The following is a 21,742-nucleotide window of genomic DNA, read 5'->3' as shown; positions in this document are numbered from 1 at the left end:
GTTTTGAGTATTTTAAAATACTTTTTCATGCTTTCCTCATTGGTTGGTAGTTGCTTTATTTTGGTTTGGTTTTGGTTTGGGGCTAAAGTTGCACTTATGTTTCCTTACCTGATAAGGGAGAGGAAGCTGCCATGAAAGCATCCTCCTATGCACTGAGTGTGTGAACCTAACGAAAACAACTCTCATCTCTATCTTTTCTAACAGATGCTCTACAGTGTGCCAGAATAGTGGGGTAGGTCCACAGCAGTCGTTTTATCTGCAAGGCTGCTTTCTTTAGTGTAATGAAAACAGCAGTAGCTTGGGTTGTTTTGTTGTATTACCTTCCATTAGAACAATCCTAAGCTTTTATAAACAACAGATCTTTCCTTTGAAAGCTGTTTTATAGAGACTGTCTTTTTAGGGACTGGACTGTCTTTTAGGACTGTCTTGAGGGCAGAGAAACTGCAGCTGAGTTGGCTGGAATGACCTGGTCCAGACCCTGGGCCCATCACAGGAATAGACATAAGATTTCTCAGTGCTTTGGGTTTTGTTGTGGTGGGTTTGGTTTGGTTTGTTTCCATTAGCTCAGATAACTGTATAAACCGTGCAGTGACTTGTTTCTGCCTCTGCTTTCAGGCACAAGGTTTTCAAACAGCGTTGTGCTGCTGGCTCCAACCGTCCCCCAACGATAAATCAGCCAGGATTCAATGTGGGAACATCATCCTCCTCATCATTGCCACCTCCTGCCTCTTCAAAGCACAAAACAACCGAGAGACAGGAAAAAGGAGATAAAGTGCAAAAAAGGCCTATGATGCCATTTCACCATCGGCCCTCTGTGACTGAAGAGCTATGCATGGAGCAGGACACATCAGGGCAGAAACTGGGATTAGCAGGAATGGAACCCTCTTTAGAAGTCTCTAATTCCAGAAAATATGAGAAGCCGCTATCTATACCTGCTAGAAATTCAAGCAAGCAAATGAATATGAATCCTATGGATTCACCCCATTCCCCTACTTCCCCACTGCCTCCCACACTCAGCCCCCAGCCCAGAGGCCAGGAAGCAGAGAACCTGGACCCGCCTTCCGTACCTGTAAACCCAGCACTCTATGGCAGCGGGCTGGAGCTTCAGCCATTGCCCACTTTAGATGACAGGACAGTCCTCGTTGGCCAGAGGTTACCTCTGATGGCAGAGGTCAGTGAGACAGCGTTATACTGTGGGATAATTCAGAACAATGAGTCGCTAGATATGTGGAGGACCTACAGTGTCCCGTCCAGTGACGATCCAGAGTTCAGACCGCCAGATCTTCCGTGTGAAAGATACGATGCCAAGATGGAAATCAATTCGGACAGCACTGCATTGAAGAGGTGAGAATGCCAACTGATCTGAGCAGTGGCTTTACTATATTTCAAGCATGGCCAAACTCTGTTTTCAGTTGAAACTGAAACAAGTAGATAACATTAAATGCTTAAATAGAAATAGGCTATTGTAATATGTCTTACATTTTTCATATCTGGCTTTCTGTTGGACATGATAAGAACTGGTAAATCTTTTTATACCCTATAGCACAGTCATTCAAGCAAATGTAAGAGATTTATTAGGCTGATGCCTTTTGGCCATTTAGAAAGAACACCACCTGTGTTTAATTACGCAGCCTTCCAGCTATATAAATGCTTGGGTTTGAGGGAAATTCTGTTAATGGCACTGTAGAGGCACTTCAGTGTAGTTTGTCCAGTTGTGTATGTTTAAAATTGCTCTGGACCACACTCGCTGTGAGCAGTAGCTGATACTGTGTTATGGAATAATACTGCTTCTTTGAAAACCCACTGTAGGTATTTGAAACTGATGGAAGTTTTACTATTAACTTCAGTCTCTGTGGGAGTGAAACAGAGAACCCCAGTGGGCTCTCTGGTCTGTACACAGAAAAGAGCAAATTCTAATCTTCTGTAAATGTTACGTTAGAAAAACTACAGTGAACATACAGAGTCTTCCTCAGTGAAGAACATGAACTGCCTACATTTTAAGGAGCTTTAGCTGTCTCTTTATTATTTTTTTAAAGATGGATTTTCTTTTATGCAACTATACTTATATATAACTTTAGTATGAGAATTTGAATTCATTTTACAGTGGCCTAAAAGTTACTTTTGCATTCTGACAATGCATATTAAAAATGCACCACAGAGAGTAGCTAATGAAAATGGATCAGCTAAAATTAGTTAAGGAAAAAGGTTTGAGTCATGACAGCCCTGCTTTTGTGATTACAGTAGAGTTTGCTGGGCTGAAAAGGTTATGTGTGCTTCAAAGTGTTTTGATTGATGTAGTGACAAGATTAATACTTGTTCATTGTTCCAGAGTAGTTCTTAATACAGTAAGATGTTTAATACCAACTGTAGGCAAATGCATCTTTTATTTGAGGAAAGAACACACTCCTGTTAGATTAAGGAGGATGGAGTGGGCTGTCTTTGTGTATGACAGCTACAGATCTTAAGAGCTATTATTTTTCCTTGCTGTAAAAGGTGTTTGGTTTGTTTCATGATGGCTTTTGCTGCTTTATTTTCACTTTCAGGCTCTTAGCACAACCTAATAAACGGTTTAAAATCTTGGAAGAGCAGAAGCCAGTGCAGCCACTGAACTATCTTGATCCCTTGCCTCTAATACAACAACCTGGAGAAGGCTGGGGGGACACGAGTGATCCTTATACTTTTGAAGATGGTGATATCAAGTACAGCTTCACTGGCAATAAAAAATGCAAACTTGGGGCTGAGAAAGATCCTCAGAAAAAGAACAAGGTAACATGGAAATCCAGAGTCTTTATTGTTAATATTCTCATTGGACTTACTGTAGCACAGAATTTGCTCTGCAGCTCTCGGGAAGATACAAGCCTTTTCCATAGGTCAAAATCTGGGATTATTTTGCATTCTGACAATGCACTGGTTTTGTCCTGCACTGGCTCACAGGCAAAACTCCCTTTCTTTGTGGTACTTTTGAACTGGTATTTGCTGGTATCCTTCTCAACGTGTTTGTGTATGAAGACACTGTTGTGGCAAGGAAAGCTTTGTGCTTATGTATATTCAGCTTGACCAGCAGCAGGTGCCACATTTAAGCTAAGAAATAAAATATTTTGAGCTTTGTACGGATGAAAGAACTTAATGGTCTTTTTTCTTTTTCTTCCTTGACACATCACCTCGCTCCAAAGCTCAAATCTCTTCCCTTGGGCAAAATTAACATAGCCTTCTGCTGAGAGGATTGGTGGCACAGACACTGTACCGGCTTTGAACATTTCCTTAGAGGGGTTCTTCCATATGTGAAAGAAACCACTTTGATCACCATTCTTAGGTCATCACCTGCCCTGTATGCATGATCCTTCTTAGGTATCTTAGCCAGCCTGGAGCTCACTCACTTGTTCTTGTGCAGGTAACCACCACTGTTCCAGTTCTAGAAGATGTTTCCTGGAGAAATGGCACTGACCAATTCTCTGTGCTGGCTGTCAAAGTTGACTGATGTGTATGGAATCCTTTGTAAATGACACACGGAGTTTTACTTCATGGTTTTCCCGATACGTAGATAAACAGCAGACAATTGTGTTCTTTTCCCTTCTTAATTATTTTTTGCTTCTCGAAGCATTTAATCCAGAGCCCTGAGTGTGGCTTGACACAGGAAAACAGTTGTTCTTTGATAGTTTAAATTAATACCTAGTAAAAACTCTTGGATTTTTTTGTATAGTCAGAAGATGGAATTGGTACCAAGGAAATCCCCACGACGGGTCATTCTACACCAGTTCCTGATGGAAAAGATGCCATGTCTATTTTCAGCTCTGCTCCTAAGGCTGGTGAGTAAAAGCTCTTCAATTCGATCCTCAAAATCAAAACAAAAATGTTCAAAACTGCGCAATAAAATCTGAAAGGAAAAATCACATACCAAATATTTTACTGTAACATCAGAGCTACAGCTCCTGGATAGAAAACCCCTTGATTCTGCTTGTCCTTTTTATAGTAACATAGTCACTTTAAATTTTTTAAGAACACTACAGTTGAGCAGTAGCCGTCTTCATTCTTTCCTGATAGACCATCAGTTCTTGTTTAAAACCTGACTGCAAGGCTGTTTCTGGGCTGCATCGTAGAAGAGGGGGCTCAGTGATTCTTCCTTGTCCCCCGTTCAGAGTGAGAAGTCAAATTGAAAAAAGGCAATTTTGTGTTTTTCAACTCTGCTCCCATTTTTCCTGTTTTTCCCTTTCTTTTTGACAGACACCCGGCAGGACAATGCTGCAGGCCGCGTAGGCTCTGGTAGCCTCACACAGGTGACAGATCTGGCTCCATCACTTCATGATCTAGATAATATCTTTGATAACTCAGATGAAGATGAGCTTGGTGTAAGTCTTTGTAGGACTGAATGTTCTGTAGATCTAAACCTTAACCAAAAAAAGAGGAGGAGCAGGATGGAATCCCGGGGGGAACAGTTCTCCCTAATAGATAGGAAAGAGTTTCCAGGTAGGCAGGCTTGGATTTTAATTAGGAAGAACTGATAGCAAAGAGAGGTATCCTTTCAGGAGGTCCATCAAAGAGAGAAATCATCACTGTGTATATATAATTCAGGAATATATCACATAGGTTATATCAAAGCTTGTGTTGTCTGGCAGTTTTTCAGTCAGGAGGGAACCTGTATACAGCTACCTTGCTGATTCAGGCATTGCTTTGGCAGGCTGCAAGAATACTGCCACAGGTAAAGCTTTATAAATGCATTACATCTAGTTTCATGTCCTTTGCTTTTGTCGGTATTTTGTGTTCTCTCGAGAGTTACAGAATCGTTAACCAGTGATTTGTTCTTTTACCTTGTCTGAGAAGCTGCCCAAAGAAAAATAAATTCAACCTTACTGAGTTTCAGTAATTCTCTGAGGCGTGTTTCCTTCTATTCCTACAGCAGTTTATTTCAGTGCAAAGAGGAATAGTTGCTGACTATTAGGAAATACAGAGGGCAAAGCAGCTTTACATCAATTACCAGGGAAAAAAAATTGAGACACATGGAAATGCAAAGATCTGAATAATTACTATATTTAAGCTTAATCTAATATAGCCACAGCCATACAGAGGTGATCCTACACCGACTGATAGTAGATAACAGTGTTTAAAAGTCTGATGTGGGCTTGTTTTCACTTACACCAATTTATTTACCTGTTCCCCCTGTTCTGTGGTTCCACACAAACTACACTTCAGATGTTGCAGTTCATATGCAAATCTGCTGAAGGACTGTCAAATTACCTTTTTCTGTCAAGTTGACCTGGCCAGACCTAATGTTCTTCTGCCTCAAAACTTGCATGTGCTGAGCTGTCCATGTGGTGATACTTTATGGCATTCTTACTCTGTGTTATTATCTCAGAGTAGTCTGAACATGGAAGCAAGCACAGTAGTCACATTAATTTCAAGCTGAGTGTTTATGATAACATCTTCAGTGCAATTTGTGTGTCTATAGATACGTGTTTATATGTATGTATATGGGGGGGTATAGACAGGCAGGTATTTCAGAGACTTTTGGTTTTGTTTTGTTGTAGCGTTGAAAGAGTGGGAAAAGAAATCCAACTCCTTGGGGGGAGTGGATGGGAAAGGAGAAAGCACACTTTTCTCTTGAGAGATCTGGTTCAGAGAGTTTTCAGGATCTTTAATGGCTTCTGAATTCCAGCATGTTGTATGTTTTTAGCATGGAATGTGATTATTCTGGTTTTAGGCTGTATCACCAGCTCTTCGGTCATCGAAAATGCCAGCAGTGGGGTCTGAGGAGCGCCCTGTAGGGAAGGATGGCAGAACAGCAGTACCTTACCCACCGAGTGAGTAACAACTGATTACCTGTTGTCCACAGTTCAGATCTTATAAGTACCACACTGCCTTTCTGCAGGAGGCTTGAAATGTCACTTTTTTAGGATTAAGAGGTAGTGTGCTTATTTTGCTTTGTAACTACCAGATGCCAATATTAAGAGGATAAGCAGATAGTAATGAAAACAATGGATGGTAATAGAGACATGTATTTTTAATGTGCCTACTGAGATTTGAGATGCTCTTCTTTGACATTACTATCTTAGATTGGAAGTTTGGGAGAGATTTGTTAACAAATCTTCATTTAGAAGCTATCCCTTCTATTCTTAATTCACTGCTCAAGCTCAGTTAGTCCTTACCCCATTACCATATCCCTCTTTTAAGTACAAATCATTCTTCTTTTTCAGCAATTCAAAGTATTTAGAGCTCTAACTTACCAATTAGCCATTATGGTGCAACCTGTCTTGGAAGAAAATTGCATTCAGCATTTGAGAAATTCAGACTAAAATCCCCTTCAGGGTTTAATCTAGATGTGGAAGTGCATGACTAGAATTGTAAGGAATGTGCCAACAACTATTGGGAATGATGACTTTTACTCTCTGAGATACATGGGCTTTCTTGTATCTGAAAGGAGGTTGTAGTGAGGTGGGGGTCAATCTCCCAATTAACAAGCAATAGGTCAAGAGAAAACGGCCTCAACTTGCACCAGAGGAGGTTTAGATTGGATATTAGGGAAAATTTCTTCCCCCAAATGGTGATCAGGCACTGGCACAGGCTGTCCAGGGCAGTGGTGGAGTCACCAGCCCTGGAGGTATATAAAAGATGTGTAGATGTGGTGCTAAGGGGCGTGGTTTAGGGGTGGCCTTGGCAGTGCTGGATTAACAGTTGGACTCGATCTTAAAGGTCTTTTCCAACCTAAACAATTCTGTGATTCTGTTTATGTAGGTGGCATTTCTCTTGAGGTGAAAGAGAACCCTGTGTGTGTTTGTGTTATGTATGAGTGGGAGTTGGAAGGTGAGAAGTTTTGGTATAGCACTAACCAATCAAGTTGTGAGTTACAAATTACTTTAGTGGTGAGGAGGAAGAATGCTTGATTTTTGTGGCCGCTATAAGCAGAAATCCAATCTCTCTGCAAATCATTCCTTAATGCCTTCTCATTAACTTCAGCTGGTAATGAGAACAAATAGAGGGGAAGAAAAAAACCGGTCTGAAGGAGATGAGTCAGAGTTTTATGGACCCATAAAAGCTCTGCTGATTTACTCAAATGTAGAAGTCTGAAGTATACAGAGATTGGATTTTGACAGGTTTAGTTGATCCATAGCTTTTTGAAATATGCAAAGCTTTCTCAAGCATGACACACATGAAAATGAATAATGATAGTTAGCCTGTTGCTGGAGGCTTGAGGGATTTTGTGTAATTAAACTTTTTTATGAATCTGCACTGCAGAATTTTGCTAACCGGAGTGAATGTGAGTGTGAGAAATGATAAACTATAGAGCTGTGTGAAATCAGTTCACTACATACACTCCACTTCTGCTTTGTAGCTGTCACCTTGACACCAGCTGTTGGGGCATAACAGTATCTGCAGGGAACTGAAATGCCTTGTACATCATAATAAATTTCTACTGACCACATTTCATTTTAACCTTCCTTCCTGTCCCCCTTTCTCCAATTTCTAAAGCACGCTTCTCTTTGTTGAAAACAGAGGCAGTAGCTAATCCAGCTGGCATCCTGCTGGTGATATTTCATATCAGCATTGGGTAGAAAGTAGTTTTTTTTCTGAACCTGTTTTCAACATTAATTTCTCCTGTATCAGGAAAAGACTAAGGTCTTTTGAATGCAAACGCTGAGAAGAGGGGAGGGGAGATGGGGGTGTGTGTGTGAAGAACTAAGTGGGAATAATTCATAGCTCATTATTTACTGCTCCAGGTTGCGAAAGCCTTTGTTCAGTTTCGACTGTTATTACCAACAGAACTCCATTTTGAGAGGACTTCACCTCTTTGAATTGTTTCACTAAAGAATTAGATAGACTGGCTGTGCCACCTCTGTGCTCAAAAGAGAGGTTTGGGCTCTCTTAAGGCAGAGCGGAAACGCATCTTGAGGCTGCAGCATCCTACAAAATACATACTGTCAGTGTATGTATTCATATACTACATATAATTTGAATCCCACCACTTATTTCTGTCTCTTTTAGTTAGGTTTTAACAGTAGAATTATGTTGCACCATTTGGATTTCTGCAACAGTGTTTACCAATCAGAAACCCATCCATATGGATTAATGGATTTTTCATAATCTTGAGGCTGCAAACGTTAGTGAGTACAAGCAGGTCCTTGTGTCCTGTCAGGTTGGGCTGGCTCCATCTAGGAATGGAATTGGGCGTTCAGTCTAGCAGAATATTTAGGAAGGAAGAGACGCCTGTGGGAATTCACCCTTCTCCGATTTGAGTATTTTAATGGTGAATTTATCAGAGTGATGGTTATGTCCAGTGATTATCTGTCCCAGTTCAAGTCAGGAAAAGATATATTCTGAATTGGAAGCAAAATAAATATGGAAACTGGTAGCTGGAACGTAGCTGGGGAGAAAATACATGACTTTATTCTGATTCTTGTTTGATTGCATTACACTCTGTAAAGCATTGCTGTTGGGGTTGGTTTTTTTCCTTAACACCACCATATGATGGTTGATTACATGATGTTCATTTACTGAGAAGTAATTTAGGGATTTTCCTGGCTTAATGTCTTGTGATGCAAAATGATACTTATGTGGCTTCCCCTGACACTTGGCACTTCTGGATGCCTGGCAGTGTGATTCTTAAACAAAATTGCCTGTGTTTGTGTTAGCAACGGGAGCTTTCCTTCAGGAGTTTTGTCACTATGGACCAAATGAGACTACAGTGACTCTATGGCAGTGGAAAAATGGAGCTAAGTGCACACTAATTCCAAAAGCTTCCTGGTTTAGGGCTTGGTATCAGCTCTAAAAAAGGGAAGAAACGTCTCTGTGTCTCCTTAGTAACAGTTGCTGGGTGACCTCTGCATTAATGTCATTAATCTCTTCTATTATGAAGTTTTTTTGTGTTGCTCTTAAAACTGTACATAGAATTTGTGTATCTTCCAGTTTGTTGTTCCTGCTTGCAAAGTATCCCTAGGAATTTCTGGAACTTATCCCTAGCAGTTAACTTTTCATCTAGGTTTATACTTGTGTCAGAGCTCTAGTAAGTCTGTAGAACCTTTGCTGGGTTTTAACTGATGAAGTAAGAGCTGATATTGTGTCAGTCTCTTCTGTTCTATTGGATTTCCTATTGGAGAATGTGTATTTGAATGATTAACAGTGCATCATTTCATCATATTTAGCTGTGGCAGATCTCCAAAGGATGTTCCCAACACCACCTTCTCTAGAACAACACCCTGCCTTCTCCCCGGTAATGAGTTATAAAGATGGGATAAGTTCAGAGACCGTGACTACCTTGGGAATGATGGAAAGTCCTATGGTCAACATGGTTCCAACACAGCTTGCGGAGTTCAAAATGGAGGTGGAAGATGGATTAGGTAGCCCTAAACCTGAAGAAATTAAGGTAACATGCCAATAGATGTGGTACTCTTTTCATCTCATCTCTGTGTGGTTTGATTTTGGTAAACAAGTCACATGTAGTGTGTGTAGCAGACTAACAAATGGGAGCTGGAGCCATGTAAAGTACCTGTCAGCCTTTAGCTGGAAAAAAAATGAATCTTCTAGTAAAAAAGCTTTTGAATTGTTTCCCTGATTTTAACTGGGTATTTTTCTTCTGGTAATTTTGTATGTGTAACATTTCTGGGTGTTCTCAGGAACCAAACAATATTGTATGTGACAGGAGCCCTGTGCCTAACAGAAAAAATGTACATATCTGAAAAACCATCATAATTGTGACTAAGTAGCTGTTAAATGATTGATTTCTTCGGATAATTTCTCTGTAGCACCCTTTATGCATAGGCACTCCTTGCTGCCAGGCTCTGGGGATGCAGCTAGGGTAAAGTCATGCATGTAGAAAGGCTGCCTTTTTCTCTCTGAAATGTTGCCTTTTTTGGTTAGGGTTGAAAATCTCTGAGAAAGCCCAGGGGTTGAACTTGCTCTGTTTCTTCTTCAGCTGATGTTACTTCACAAGTTTTAAGGCCAGATGGGACCATACTTATCTGACTTTCTGTATAACACAGGTCAGGTAATGTCACATAGTTACTCCTCTATTGAGTCCTGTAGTGTATCTAAGAACTATTCATAAATGGGGACTCTGCTGCTGGGTACTAGTACTCACCTCCCCGGCTTTACATATCAAGATGTATCCATTTTTCCATAGCATCACATACAGGACTTGACATAAGCACCAAGTATACATTGATTTGTGTGTCATTGTTCCATCTTTAGCACAGGTTAAGAGGTAGGATAAAATCATTCTGCCTGCTTGTGTGTATTCTACATTACTTGACTTGCTGGGCCAATTTCTGTCACTTTAAGTCAGAGGTTGTCGTTCCCATATTTCCATGCGTATGGCTTGAGGGGGAGTTATTTGAAAATGCACATTTCCTTCTAGAAATAACACCTGCCTTTGTTCTGCAGTGAGCTCATTTGAACACAGGTAATAAAAAGGGAGATACATGCCATAGCTCTGTCTTCCTAGTAGTCCCCACCCCTTGATTTCTTCTCCTTCAGGCCCACCCTGTCCCTAATCTGCCACAGCCTGTTCCTTCTGTTTCAGCAGCCGTTTCTCTCCCCCACACCACCTCCTTCCCTCTCATTTTGTGCTCCTGTGAATGTTGGAATTAACTGGAGGCTTATTTTTAAGCATCTGCATTGCTGAGAGCGCTGTGCACAGAAAGCTGCAGCACTTGCAGTTGCATGGACAAGAGGTGGCTATGTATCAATGTGAGAACACCAGCAGGTACATTTATCTTAGTGGAAATGATTTAGTCAGCTGGGGGTTAGTGAGTTCTCCTGCATGCAGTAATAGTTTACCTTAGGCAGACTGAAAGTAAAGCAGAGGCATGCTGCAGGGTGCCTTTCTCTAAGAGCATCTGCTTTGTCCCTGGGAGAGGAGGAAGTCCCTATCCCTGGGAGGAAATATAGCAGCTTCTTGCATTCAGGGATTCTGTGTCATTGTGAGGTTGAAGTGTGTCTGGGCAGGCTCTGGAGGTACCAGCTCACTGGGCTACATGGTCAGCTGGTGCCTGTGAAGGAGCCGAGCTGGACTCTGTTGAGAAAGATGCATTGAAAAGTGTCAGGAGTTGGTTATCAGCGTGCCCCTGTGAACAGGGATAACCACCCGGAAAGCTTGGCATGTCTGTGCTGCTGCTGGAAGATCCCTTCTTCCTTCGACCCTAACTTCGGAGAGGCTTTGCTGAAGTACAGCTGTCCACTTGCTTTGTATAGTTTGTGTGTCTACCAATTTTTCTACCATTCTGGAAGTTTAAAGTAAGTTTTATATAAGATTTGTAAGACCTTGACTTGCTATGGACCCCACTGGCTTTTGTCTTCTGTTTGTGCCATGAACTATTGGCTTAGGACTAGAACAACTTGAGCCTGGAAAGAAAATCTGTACTGGGATTTGTTGAGCTGAAAGATTTGGAATGGGAGCAGATTTTAGGGCATCATTGATACCAAAGCTATTTTAATCTCCCTCGTAACCATTTTAGGAGTATTAAAATACATGTTTTAATTCTGCCTGATAACATCTCCAACAGCACAGTTTACTTGCTTTTAAGTGTGCCACACCTGCTCATATACACCAGTGGGGCAAACAAGCAGCCAAACCCATTGCTAATCATTTTGGGAACATGGAAGTAGATTGCTTGTGCTGAGTATTCAGCTGAAGGTAGTAATCCACACATTCCTCATCTCCAAATGCTTTACAAGGTGCAAGGAAAAAACTGCAAAGATCTAATGAGATGTTAAATACTGACATTCTGAAGGAGACTGCTGTTACCGTTTTAATCATGGCTTTGGCTTTGCAGTAGTGCCTCAAAAGGTCTAGCTCTTGTCTTCTGAAAGAAACCTGGACTAGCTCTAGAAACTCTGGCTGAAGTTCTTGTCATCATTCCTGCAAACAAACATGATGATCAATGGAAGTCCAGTTTGACTGCACTTCGTTTATATTTCGATTTAATATTACATTTGCAAGATGGTTTTTTATTTGGCATGTGCTTAGTGTCCACTGTTACTACTTGGATTATATTAATCCCCAGCAGGGGGTTATTCAGAGGGGCTGACTTAGGCCACCTGAGGTGTCTTCACACCGTGATTCAGCCTCTCTCATACAGCCATTGTCAGTATAGAATTTATGCAGAGATCAATCACTGAAGTGCCTAAATTAGGTGCTTAATATTAGGTAGTATGCCAATGTCATAGTTCACTATTGAGACATAGCTCATCTTAAATGAGTCTAATTGTGAAATCTACTGCCACTATAGCTGTACAGCATCTCAGGATGATAAGGAGCCTCAGCTGAGTTTCCTTGAAGGAACTGCTCTTGAATGTTTTGTAGAATGTTTTTGTTCATAGAAGTATATATTCATTCATACAATTAATTTTGAAAACAAACAAGCATTTGTAGCGGGTTCAAACAGTACAGTGGGGTTTAATTAAAAATGAGTGTGCACATATCAAGCACAACCTCACCATGTTGTTGTAAACGTTGTCACTTGGATGTTCCAGGATTTTTCCTACGTGCACAAAGTTCCATCATTTCAACCGTTCGTGGGCTCCTCCGTCTTTGCTCCCCTGAAGATCCTGCCGAGCCAGTGCCTGCTACCTCTGAAGATCCCAGATGCCTGCGTGTTCAGGCCGTCCTGGGCTGTTCCTCCAAAAATTGAACAGCTTCCCTTGCCACCTGCAGCCACTTTCATTAGAGATGGCTACAAGTAAGTGCAATCTTGTAGGAAATCAGTTTGTCATGCGTTAGTTTGGCTCATCAGTTACAATGTTTGCATATATTAACAGTGCTTTACTACGCAACAGAACCTCAAAATAACCTGCAAATGTATTTTAAGCCTTTTAAATCTGTCATTGTTTGAGATCAGAAAAGTTCTGGTGGTAGGAACATTGGAATGGAAAACAGCTTCTGGAAATTGGTGTGTTACAGTTTGTGTCCAGTACACTCCTAGTGCTTTAGAAAGAACAGAACATGTGCTACTTGAATTGATAGCAGTTTCTGGTACAGGAAAATGTTGCAATGCAACATAAATCAGAGAGGCATGAAGGAATAAAATTAATGCACTCAACCCCTGTTGTCTCTGTCCCCCATTCCAGAGCCCAGTTCTCCAGCCTGCAGTCCAGCTCCCATCTTGTCTGTACTTGGTAGTCTGAGCTTCGGGCTGATGGTGTCTGCTCCTGATGGTACCAGTACTTCGAGCAGGCCTGTGACAGCTCTCATCCCTGCATCCTCACATCAGCTTTTCTGAGTGCTTTAACTTGAATGGGTCACAGATCTGCTGGTCAGACTGATGCTGATGGGATGTGCATTGTCCTCCCCTGCCTAAATACTGGAAGAGAAGATGCCAAGTACAGGAGCACTGTGGTCTATAAGCAAACACTGCTATTAAATTTGGGAGCTCATATTCCTCACTTAGTTCTTAGAAATCACCAATGTTTATGGAAGAAATTAATTGCTGGAGGTTTTGAAAACTGTCAAGAATTGGCACCATTCAATTAATAAAGCCTCTTAAAAGACATAATAGTAGTACAGTTCTGCACTGCGTTCATTTCTAGAGGAAGCAGCCTGTATCTTTAAATCAGTCTGTAAATCCTTTAAATCAGTCCTTCTCCAGCTCCAAAGGATCCTTCAGTGCTCTCAAAAGAATTGCAAAAAAAGAAATTGTAAACCCTTGATAGTGCCTAGGGAGGGTAATTGAATTCCTGGGTTTTCTGGAACAGAAACTGATTCACTAGGCCTGAGCTGGTTATTAATTTCAGGTATTTGTTGGGGAAAAAAACCCTTTCATTTTCCATATAATCCAATTAGAGTGGAGATTATTCCTGCAGGCTTCCGACAGAGTGCTGATTGCCAATCAAGTTTTCTAGGTCACCTTTTCTTATCAGTCTGAGGCATTCAGTGTGCTTCAGATTCACAACTCCTGCAAACCTTTGTTCATGGGGTTTTTTTTTTTTTCCCTCTCTTGCTTTGAATTGGACATACATCTGTTCAGGGTAATAAAATGATGCTGAGGAGTAAGGTCTTTGCTATTTTTCTTTCCAAGCCCCTACTGATATGTGAGCATTAAAGCAGTACTCCTTCTAAATAACACACAAAATACACAGCAAGAACAGACAAACATGAGAAAAACCTCTTCCCCTCATTTATCAAGAAACTTTTCTTATTACTTTTTCTTACTCCAATATGAAATGAATTCAAGAAAAATGACCAGCTTATTAACAACTTGGAAAGAGAAGAGTTAAGTAGAGCTCTTACTCTTTTGATTGGCCCCATATTCCCTGTTGCTTGATACAAGTCATTCCAAAGAGAAGACCGATCTCATGGGAAGGTGCAAACTGTTCTTTGGTCACTTGAATTTGGAAGAAAATGACAAAAATGGTTAATAAACCCTGGTCGTGACGGTGGGTGACCCAGAAATATGTTTCTTAGTTTTACTGGACTGAGAGTTTGTGATGGATGCGTCATGTTGTGCTGGAGACTGTGTAATCCTAAATGAGTATTTGATTTGTGGTGTCTGGAATCCTGTTGTAAGTTGCATGCCACCATGAGGCGTGTATGTGCCACGTGTGACTTAGTGATTTAAAGTGATGGTTTCTAAAGTCAAGTAAGACTTCAATGCTCTGAAGTATTTTCTTTATTTCCACTGATGTTTTATCTTTTCACAGATAATTGTGTTTCAAACAACTACAATCCTCTCTCTTTTCCATAAAAAAGTTACAAATGTCATAAAGGCTTAACTTGATATGTAGAGATTATTCTCTAGAGCAGTTGAGTTTTAGGCCATGGGATCATCTTTAAGAGGGCTAAGTGCCTGAGATGGTACCTTTTTATTAGAGTGATAAGAAACAGCAGGGTTCATGATGAGAATTTCAGTTTTAGTTGAGAGACAGGAGTAAAAGGTAATGAGCAGAGTGTGTGTTCTCTCTTTGCTACAGTTACGGTGAATCCTTTCTGGTTTCACCCTCTCCTTGTAAAAGTTGACAAAATCAGTCTTCACAACCACCCAGTTTGTGATGGTGTTTGACTGTTTCTCATTTATTTCTTGCAGCAATGTGCCTAGTGTTGGGAGTTTGGCCGACCAAGACTATCTTCAGATGAACACTCCGCAGATGAATACACCAGTGACACTAAATAGTACTGCTCCAGCCAGCAACAGTGGCGCAGGAGTTCTGCCGTCACCAGCAACTCCCCGCTTCTCTGTCCCTACCCCTCGCACACCCAGGACCCCCAGGACTCCTAGAGGTGGGGGTACTGCGAGTGGTCAAGGATCTGTAAAATATGACAGCACAGACCAAGGTTCACCTGCTTCTACCCCTTCTACGACACGACCGCTGAACTCGGTGGAGCCGGGCACCGTCCAGCCCATCCCGGAAGCCCACAGCCTCTACGTCACCTTGATTCTCTCAGACTCCGTGTTGAACATCTTCAAGGACCGTAACTTTGACAGTTGTTGTATATGCGCCTGTAATATGAATATTAAAGGTGCAGATGTTGGTTTATACATCCCGGATTCATCCAATGAGGATCAGTACCGGTGCACCTGTGGCTTTAGCGCTATTATGAACCGCAAACTAGGTTACAACTCCGGGCTCTTCATTGAGGATGAGCTGGATATTTTTGGCAAGACCTCAGACATTGGCCAGGCTGCAGAAAGACGACTGATGATATGTCAGAGCAACCTGATCTCTCAGATGGGTGAGGGAGCCAGAAGGACCCAGGAACCTCCAATGAGCCTCCTCCTCCTCCTCCAGAATCAGCACACACAGCCCTTCACATCGCTGAGCTGCTTGGATTATATGTCCTCCAACAACCGTCAGACGCTCCCGTGCATGAACTGGAGCTATGACAGGCTGCAAGCAGACAGCAACGACTCCTGGGTAGAATGCTTCAATGCCCTGGAGCAAGGCAGGCAGTACGTGGACAACCCCACTGGTGGAAAAGTGGACGAAGCCCTTGTGAGAAGTGCCACCGTACATTCTTGGCCTCACAGCAATGGTATGGGTCCAAACAGATGTATGTCTTTTCCTTTGAATTTTTTCATGACTTCTATAAATTTGTTTGAAACTTCCCAGTCGTGAACCACTATGTGGGAGATGATATATATAGACATATTCATAGAATCCCAGCCTGGTTTGGGTTGAAGGGACCTTAAAGTTCATCCAGTTCCAACCCCCTGCCACAGGCAGGGACACCTTCCACTAGAGCAGGTTGCTCCAAGCGCCTGTGTCCAACCTGGCCTTGAGCACTGCCAGGGATGGGGCAGCCACAGCTTCTCTGGGCACCCTGTGCCAGTGCCTCAGCACACTCACGGGGAACAGCTTCTGCCTCAGAGCTCATCTCAATCTCGCCTCTGGTAGGTTAAAGCCATTGCCATTGTCCTGTCCTTACAGGCCCTTGTCCAAAGCCCCTCTCCAGATATCTTGTCAGCCCCTTTATGTACTGAAAGGCTGCTTTAAGCCCTTTATTGTAGAAATAAAGTAGGGTTCTGAAAGCTTTATAAATTATATCTCAAGTACCAATAAAAATCTGGTTGTCCTTAGATTTTGTGGTCTAAATTGTGAAAGAGTCTGTGGAAGTTTAGAAGTCTGCAGCAGAGATGCAAAACTAATTCAAGTGTTGGGGGAAGGCAGAATTATGGTCCCTGTCTTTTGGAGAAGTCAGCAGAAAAGAAATGCTCTGTATGAATGTGTCACCAAGAAAAATAAAAGTGATTTTGTAATGAAACATCACATATGCTGAAGATGCTCTGACTTCTTACAGTCTGAGCTGGACAGCAGTAGCAGTGAAAGGTGTGTGTGCAAAGGACTGGTGACAGCTTTATTTCAGCAGTGTTTTCAGGTGGTACCACAGTAAATGCCATTAGGCTAATTAGAGCTGTGCACATCTGGACATTGTGAGAGCAGTATGAAAGGACAATAAACCAGAAACTGTTGCCACCTCCAGACGATCCTTCCTGTCCCTCACTGAAAATGACTGCTGCTCCTTTGTCATTCGCAGTCCTGGATATCAGCATGCTCTCCTCCCAGGACGTGGTGCGCATGCTGCTGTCCCTGCAGCCGTTCCTCCAGGATGCCATCCAGAAGAAGCGAACGGGAAGGACCTGGGAGAACATCCAGCATGTGCAGGGACCACTCACCTGGCAGCAGTTCCATAAGATGGCAGGACGGGGAACCTATGGTACATACATTGGGGTGTATGCCAACAGTTCAAATGGAAACATGGTTTTCTAGAAATGCACTTCCTTATGGAAAAACATTAGAACAAATGGGCTCTTTGTATCTACTGGGGGCAGGGGATGGCTCTTCACATGGCTTTAAAATGCATTTGCAGCACTCCCCTACACACTGGAGTGGAGGCTTCACCCTCCGTGACCGACACATACTTACAAGTGCAAAAATGCTGGGTGAGGATCAAGCTCCCCATCTGAGCCTGGCCCTTGGTCTGTGCTGAAGCTCCTGTGTATAAATCACATGCAGAGCTCTTGGAATTGTACCAAATCACAGTGGGGAAGAGGGGCCTTGAGCTATAGAAGGAGGGTAACACAAGAAGTATGTATGCTTTCTCCACAGAGGGGTTTGCTTGTTCTAAGGTTTCCCATAGTCTTAATAAGAACTTTCAGTTTAAGTATTTCTTGGCCTGTAAGTGACACTTCTGGAAAACACAAATGACAAAATAGATTTTGGGGGTAAGTGTGTGTTTCTCACCTCTGATTTATCTCGGTCTAAACCAATGCAGTCTTGCTTAGGGGTTGATGACAACCCTCACTGCTGGGCCAGCGAGTGCTTTGTGCCTTTTCCTATGGAGCAGGAGGCAGTTTATACAATTACAATAACTTTGCGATGTATTTACACCTAGGAATAAGTTTCTAGACGTTTTACTGAGTAACTTTGCACAGCCAGGTGGAGGTAGATGAAAAAGTATAAAATCCTGGTTTATTTATTCATGTCACTGCTTTTGATTGAGTGAGGTGTGGTTATGGTTGTGTCAAAGGAAAACCATGAGATTAAGCCTCAAGAAGGGCAGTACCTGTATTTACACTACACTGCAAGATGGTTTATTGCAACTTTGTAGAGAAGCTTAAATGGTAGATGAGCTTGGATCAGCTCCCTCTGCTTTGGCTGACTGAGCTTTGATTTTATGACATTTCTTAGGTACAATATAAATCTATCTTCTACTTTATTAAGTATTTTTTCCCAAGGAAAAGGGCTGTGGGAGAAGGTGGTTTATCAGGCACAATCCAGCCTTGATCTGTTTCCACTCTATGGTCAAACTTCCAGGAGGCTCAGGATAGCAAGGGATGACTGATTCCCAGTATTCCTGTATGCGAACCCACTGGTGGTACATCAGAGAACCCGCTGCAGTTAAACCACTTACTGTAACACTTTTTCTTTCTTTTTTTTCTCTTTGAAGGCTCTGAGGAGTCTCCTGAGCCTCTTCCAATCCCGACTTTACTGGTGGGTTACGACAAGGACTTCCTGACAATCTCTCCATTCTCCTTGCCATTCTGGGAGAGGCTGTTGCTAGACCCATATGGGGGCCATCGGGATGTCGCCTATATCGTGGTGTGTCCAGAAAATGAGGCCTTGCTCGATGGAGCCAAAACTTTCTTCAGGGACTTGAGTGCTGTATACGAGGTTAGAAAGACAAACCACACTGAATTATTGCTTCTTAAGTGTCGTTTCTATTCTGCTGCATGTTTGTTGGGAGAAATCTGTGGGTTTTAAAGTAACAATTATTTGAATAAGGATTTATTTCATTTTGAGGACTTTCTGCACTTTCAGAGTCCAAGAGTACTGTCTAATTGAGTTGTACTGTGATTTTCTGTGCATTTCTGGGTATTTGTTGCCATCTGCTTGTTCCAGTACACATTCTCTTATGTTACCAAGAGTGTAACGCTAGTACTTACACACTTGCACCCTCACACATGAAGGCCAGACCAAACCTGAAGACTGAGGAGTAGATTAAAGAACTAGTTGCTGCTTGTAATTACTAGGCTGGAGTTAAAACCATTTCCTTCTTTTATCGTGCACATTGTGTACTGCTGAATTGTAAGATCACTATGTGACCTTGCTTTTGCTGTAAGTGCAGTTCAAGTCAACAGATAAATGTAGCCTTTTGTTCCTGTATTTATTAAGGAGCCACCAGATGTGTGCTGGTGGCTTTACGCTACAAACCAGATTGCAGAGCACACTCAGGCGCTCAGCATCCAGTTACAAGCATCTCTTCTTTCCTCACCAGATGTGTAGACTTGGCCAGCACAAACCAATCTGCAAAGTGTTACGTGATGGGATTATGCGGGTGGGGAAGAGAGTGGCACAGAAGCTAACGGATGAGCTTGTCAGCGAATGGTTCAACCAGCCTTGGGGCACTGAGGAGTGTGACAATCATTCCAGACTCAAACTTTACGCACAAGTTTGCCGGCATCACCTAGGTAAGGCTCCCGTGGTGCGAGCAAGGCTGCTCTGTTTTCTGTAGGTGCTGTAGAGGTTATTTGCAGTAGGTGGAAATGGGGCTTTTTCTTAAGGTACAGATTATGATCAGTTCAAAAATAAAGAAGGAATTGGGAGGTTTTATCTTAGCTTCTTAATCCATGTTAAATTCGCCTGCTTTCAAAGGTTTGTTGTTCAGCAATCAGGTGATTATGTCAGGGATCCTAAAGCCAATTCTTACTTTATTAGTAAGAGCAGTTTGGTGTAAGATGTTTGTATGCCGCAAAGATGTTCCTCACAAGACAGAATGCATACATTGATGTGGTTTGTATGTATCAGCATGCTGGAGTTGGTGCCTTGAAGCACAACATGTATTTATCTAGGAGGTGAGTTCACTAAAACTCTGGAAAGGAGGAGTGAGTTAACACAGGTAAAAAAGTAACAGCACCCTTGATGACTGGGGCTTGAATCTGTGGTTGCAGGCACTTGGAACCACAGCACCCCGAAGGCCTGGTCTTCTCTGGACTTCCTGTAGGCTTATTTCCGTCCTGAAACAGTGACCCTGTTTAAAAGATTAGTCTTTTGGTTTTGTTATGGCAACCTGCTATGTTTGTTCTAACAGAACATCAGGTGTACTGGTCTGGTGAGGGAGGGTAGAATCTGAGTATATGGGAGGGGATAAATTTGCTGGGGGAGTATCAGAAGGCAGGTCCTGGCTGAGCCTGGCTGAATTCCTGGACTAACATTCCTCCCAGATTTCACCTGGGGAGAGACATGGCTGTTCCATTCCAGAGAGGATCCAAAGGCAACTTAACTGCCTTGTGTTTGTAACTGAGAAATGGGATCTTGGCACAAGACACAGACCACCAAGAACATCACTAGAGATACATTTGCTGAGACAGTGCTGGTCACTGCTGGCACACAATGACCATGGCACCAGCCACATAAAGGCTTCGTGCTTGAGCTGAAATGTGACAGTTCTGAAGTCTGCTTGCTGTGAGGACTGATGATCTGGTTTTGGACAGAAGTCTGAACAAACGTGGGAGTTAGCTGGGCAGTTCTACATCCTGCAGAATGCTCGGGCATCCTTTGAGGAATGCTTGATGGAACAGGCTGGGACTCATCTATCTCAAATGACCCTGTGACTCATTCAGTTTGCTTTTAGTTTTAATTTCCCATGTAACTGGAAGGGAGAAATTACTACAGCACTACTTAACATAAATACCCCAGACTCACATGCAGAGGTGTAGCGTGTGCAGGGCTGGTTGAGGAGGCAGGTGCTCAATTCACACCTGAGGCATCTGGCAGGAGCAGTGTTGGGAACTTCCCCTGCTGGTGATTTACCACCTCTGAGAGTAAACAAATAATAAATATTCATTTACTTACTTTTTATTCATTTATTACATTAAAGTGATGACTCTGATATCTTTTTTTCTGATACTGAAGAGCAGAAACAACTATATTCCAGTTTGCCATTACTGTAGCTCAGGTAAAAAGAACGTCTGGATTTTGAGTCTGACAAAGTGACTGTAGTAGATTGCAAAGCTGAACACTGTATAAATCTGCTCTTATCACAACATAATCTAGCCAGAGATCACAACATGTCAGTACCAACTGATTCACAAAGCTCCACAAAGTCATTCCTGTTGTTAAAGACTTTTGATCTGTATCAAATGCTGAAGAATAATCCCAAAGTAAATACTTGTGGTGGAGCTTATATTCATGTAGTGTTTGTATACTCTTAGAATATTCTAAAAGTGCAGAAAATAGCGTGTGACTTTATGGTTAATGTCATTCACTTTGATCTGACAGACTGCCATTCATCTCCTTTCCTCTTCATCTGCTATTCCAGCACCTTACTTAGCCACTTTGCAACTTGACAGCAGCCTGTTGCTACCACCCAAGTACCAAACCCCAGCGCCAGCAAGCCAGGCACCAACAGCACCAGGGAGCACTGGACCTGCCTCCTCAAACTCAGCATGTCTCTCTGCTGCTGGGGCACCACCAACAGGCAACTCCTTTAACTCCACACCCAGTGGTGGGACCACTAGCCTGCCAGCAGGAAGCAGTTCATCCTCTGGATCCTCAGTGCCACAGCTGTCAGCATCTTCAGCAACACCCGCTGTTAACCAGATGACCACTACCTCTACTCCAGGGTTTAGTGGGAACATTGGGTCAGGGCAGAACACCAGCACTGGGGGAAACACAGCAGAGCGTTCGCAAGGAAGCACAGGTCCTGGAGGAGATGCAGAATCAGGTCAAAATGCACCACAGCAGCAACAGGAAGGACAGGAAGGGTAAGTGACTTCAGTGATCAAATGACTCGAAGTATGTCTGATTAAATCCACTGTTCTTC

General features: G+C 42.4%; 1 protein-coding gene across 1 annotated transcript in view; it reads left to right on the top strand.

The window, feature by feature from the left end:
* MED13L (mediator complex subunit 13-like) overlaps nucleotides 1–21,742 on the top strand; it is a 170,867-nt gene that overhangs the window by 131,018 nt on the left and 18,107 nt on the right. Inside the window, exons 10-21 of the mRNA XM_010018969.1 lie at nucleotides 616–1,344; nucleotides 2,544–2,766; nucleotides 3,701–3,806; nucleotides 4,222–4,346; nucleotides 5,696–5,795; nucleotides 9,132–9,352; nucleotides 12,460–12,665; nucleotides 15,006–15,952; nucleotides 16,955–17,134; nucleotides 18,368–18,591; nucleotides 19,196–19,388; nucleotides 21,239–21,683. Of these exons, the coding sequence (XP_010017271.1) occupies nucleotides 616–1,344; nucleotides 2,544–2,766; nucleotides 3,701–3,806; nucleotides 4,222–4,346; nucleotides 5,696–5,795; nucleotides 9,132–9,352; nucleotides 12,460–12,665; nucleotides 15,006–15,952; nucleotides 16,955–17,134; nucleotides 18,368–18,591; nucleotides 19,196–19,388; nucleotides 21,239–21,683 (3,699 nt within the window). The remainder of the gene's footprint in view (nucleotides 1–615; nucleotides 1,345–2,543; nucleotides 2,767–3,700; nucleotides 3,807–4,221; nucleotides 4,347–5,695; nucleotides 5,796–9,131; nucleotides 9,353–12,459; nucleotides 12,666–15,005; nucleotides 15,953–16,954; nucleotides 17,135–18,367; nucleotides 18,592–19,195; nucleotides 19,389–21,238; nucleotides 21,684–21,742) is intronic.

The sequence above is a fragment of the Nestor notabilis genome, unplaced genomic scaffold (genome assembly GCF_000696875.1).
Source record: "Nestor notabilis isolate BGI_N333 unplaced genomic scaffold, ASM69687v1 scaffold2387, whole genome shotgun sequence".
In the NCBI taxonomy this organism is placed as follows: Eukaryota; Metazoa; Chordata; class Aves; order Psittaciformes; family Psittacidae; genus Nestor; species Nestor notabilis.
Note: the sequence above shows the minus strand (reverse complement) of the source record. Positions and strands in the feature narration are given on the sequence as shown.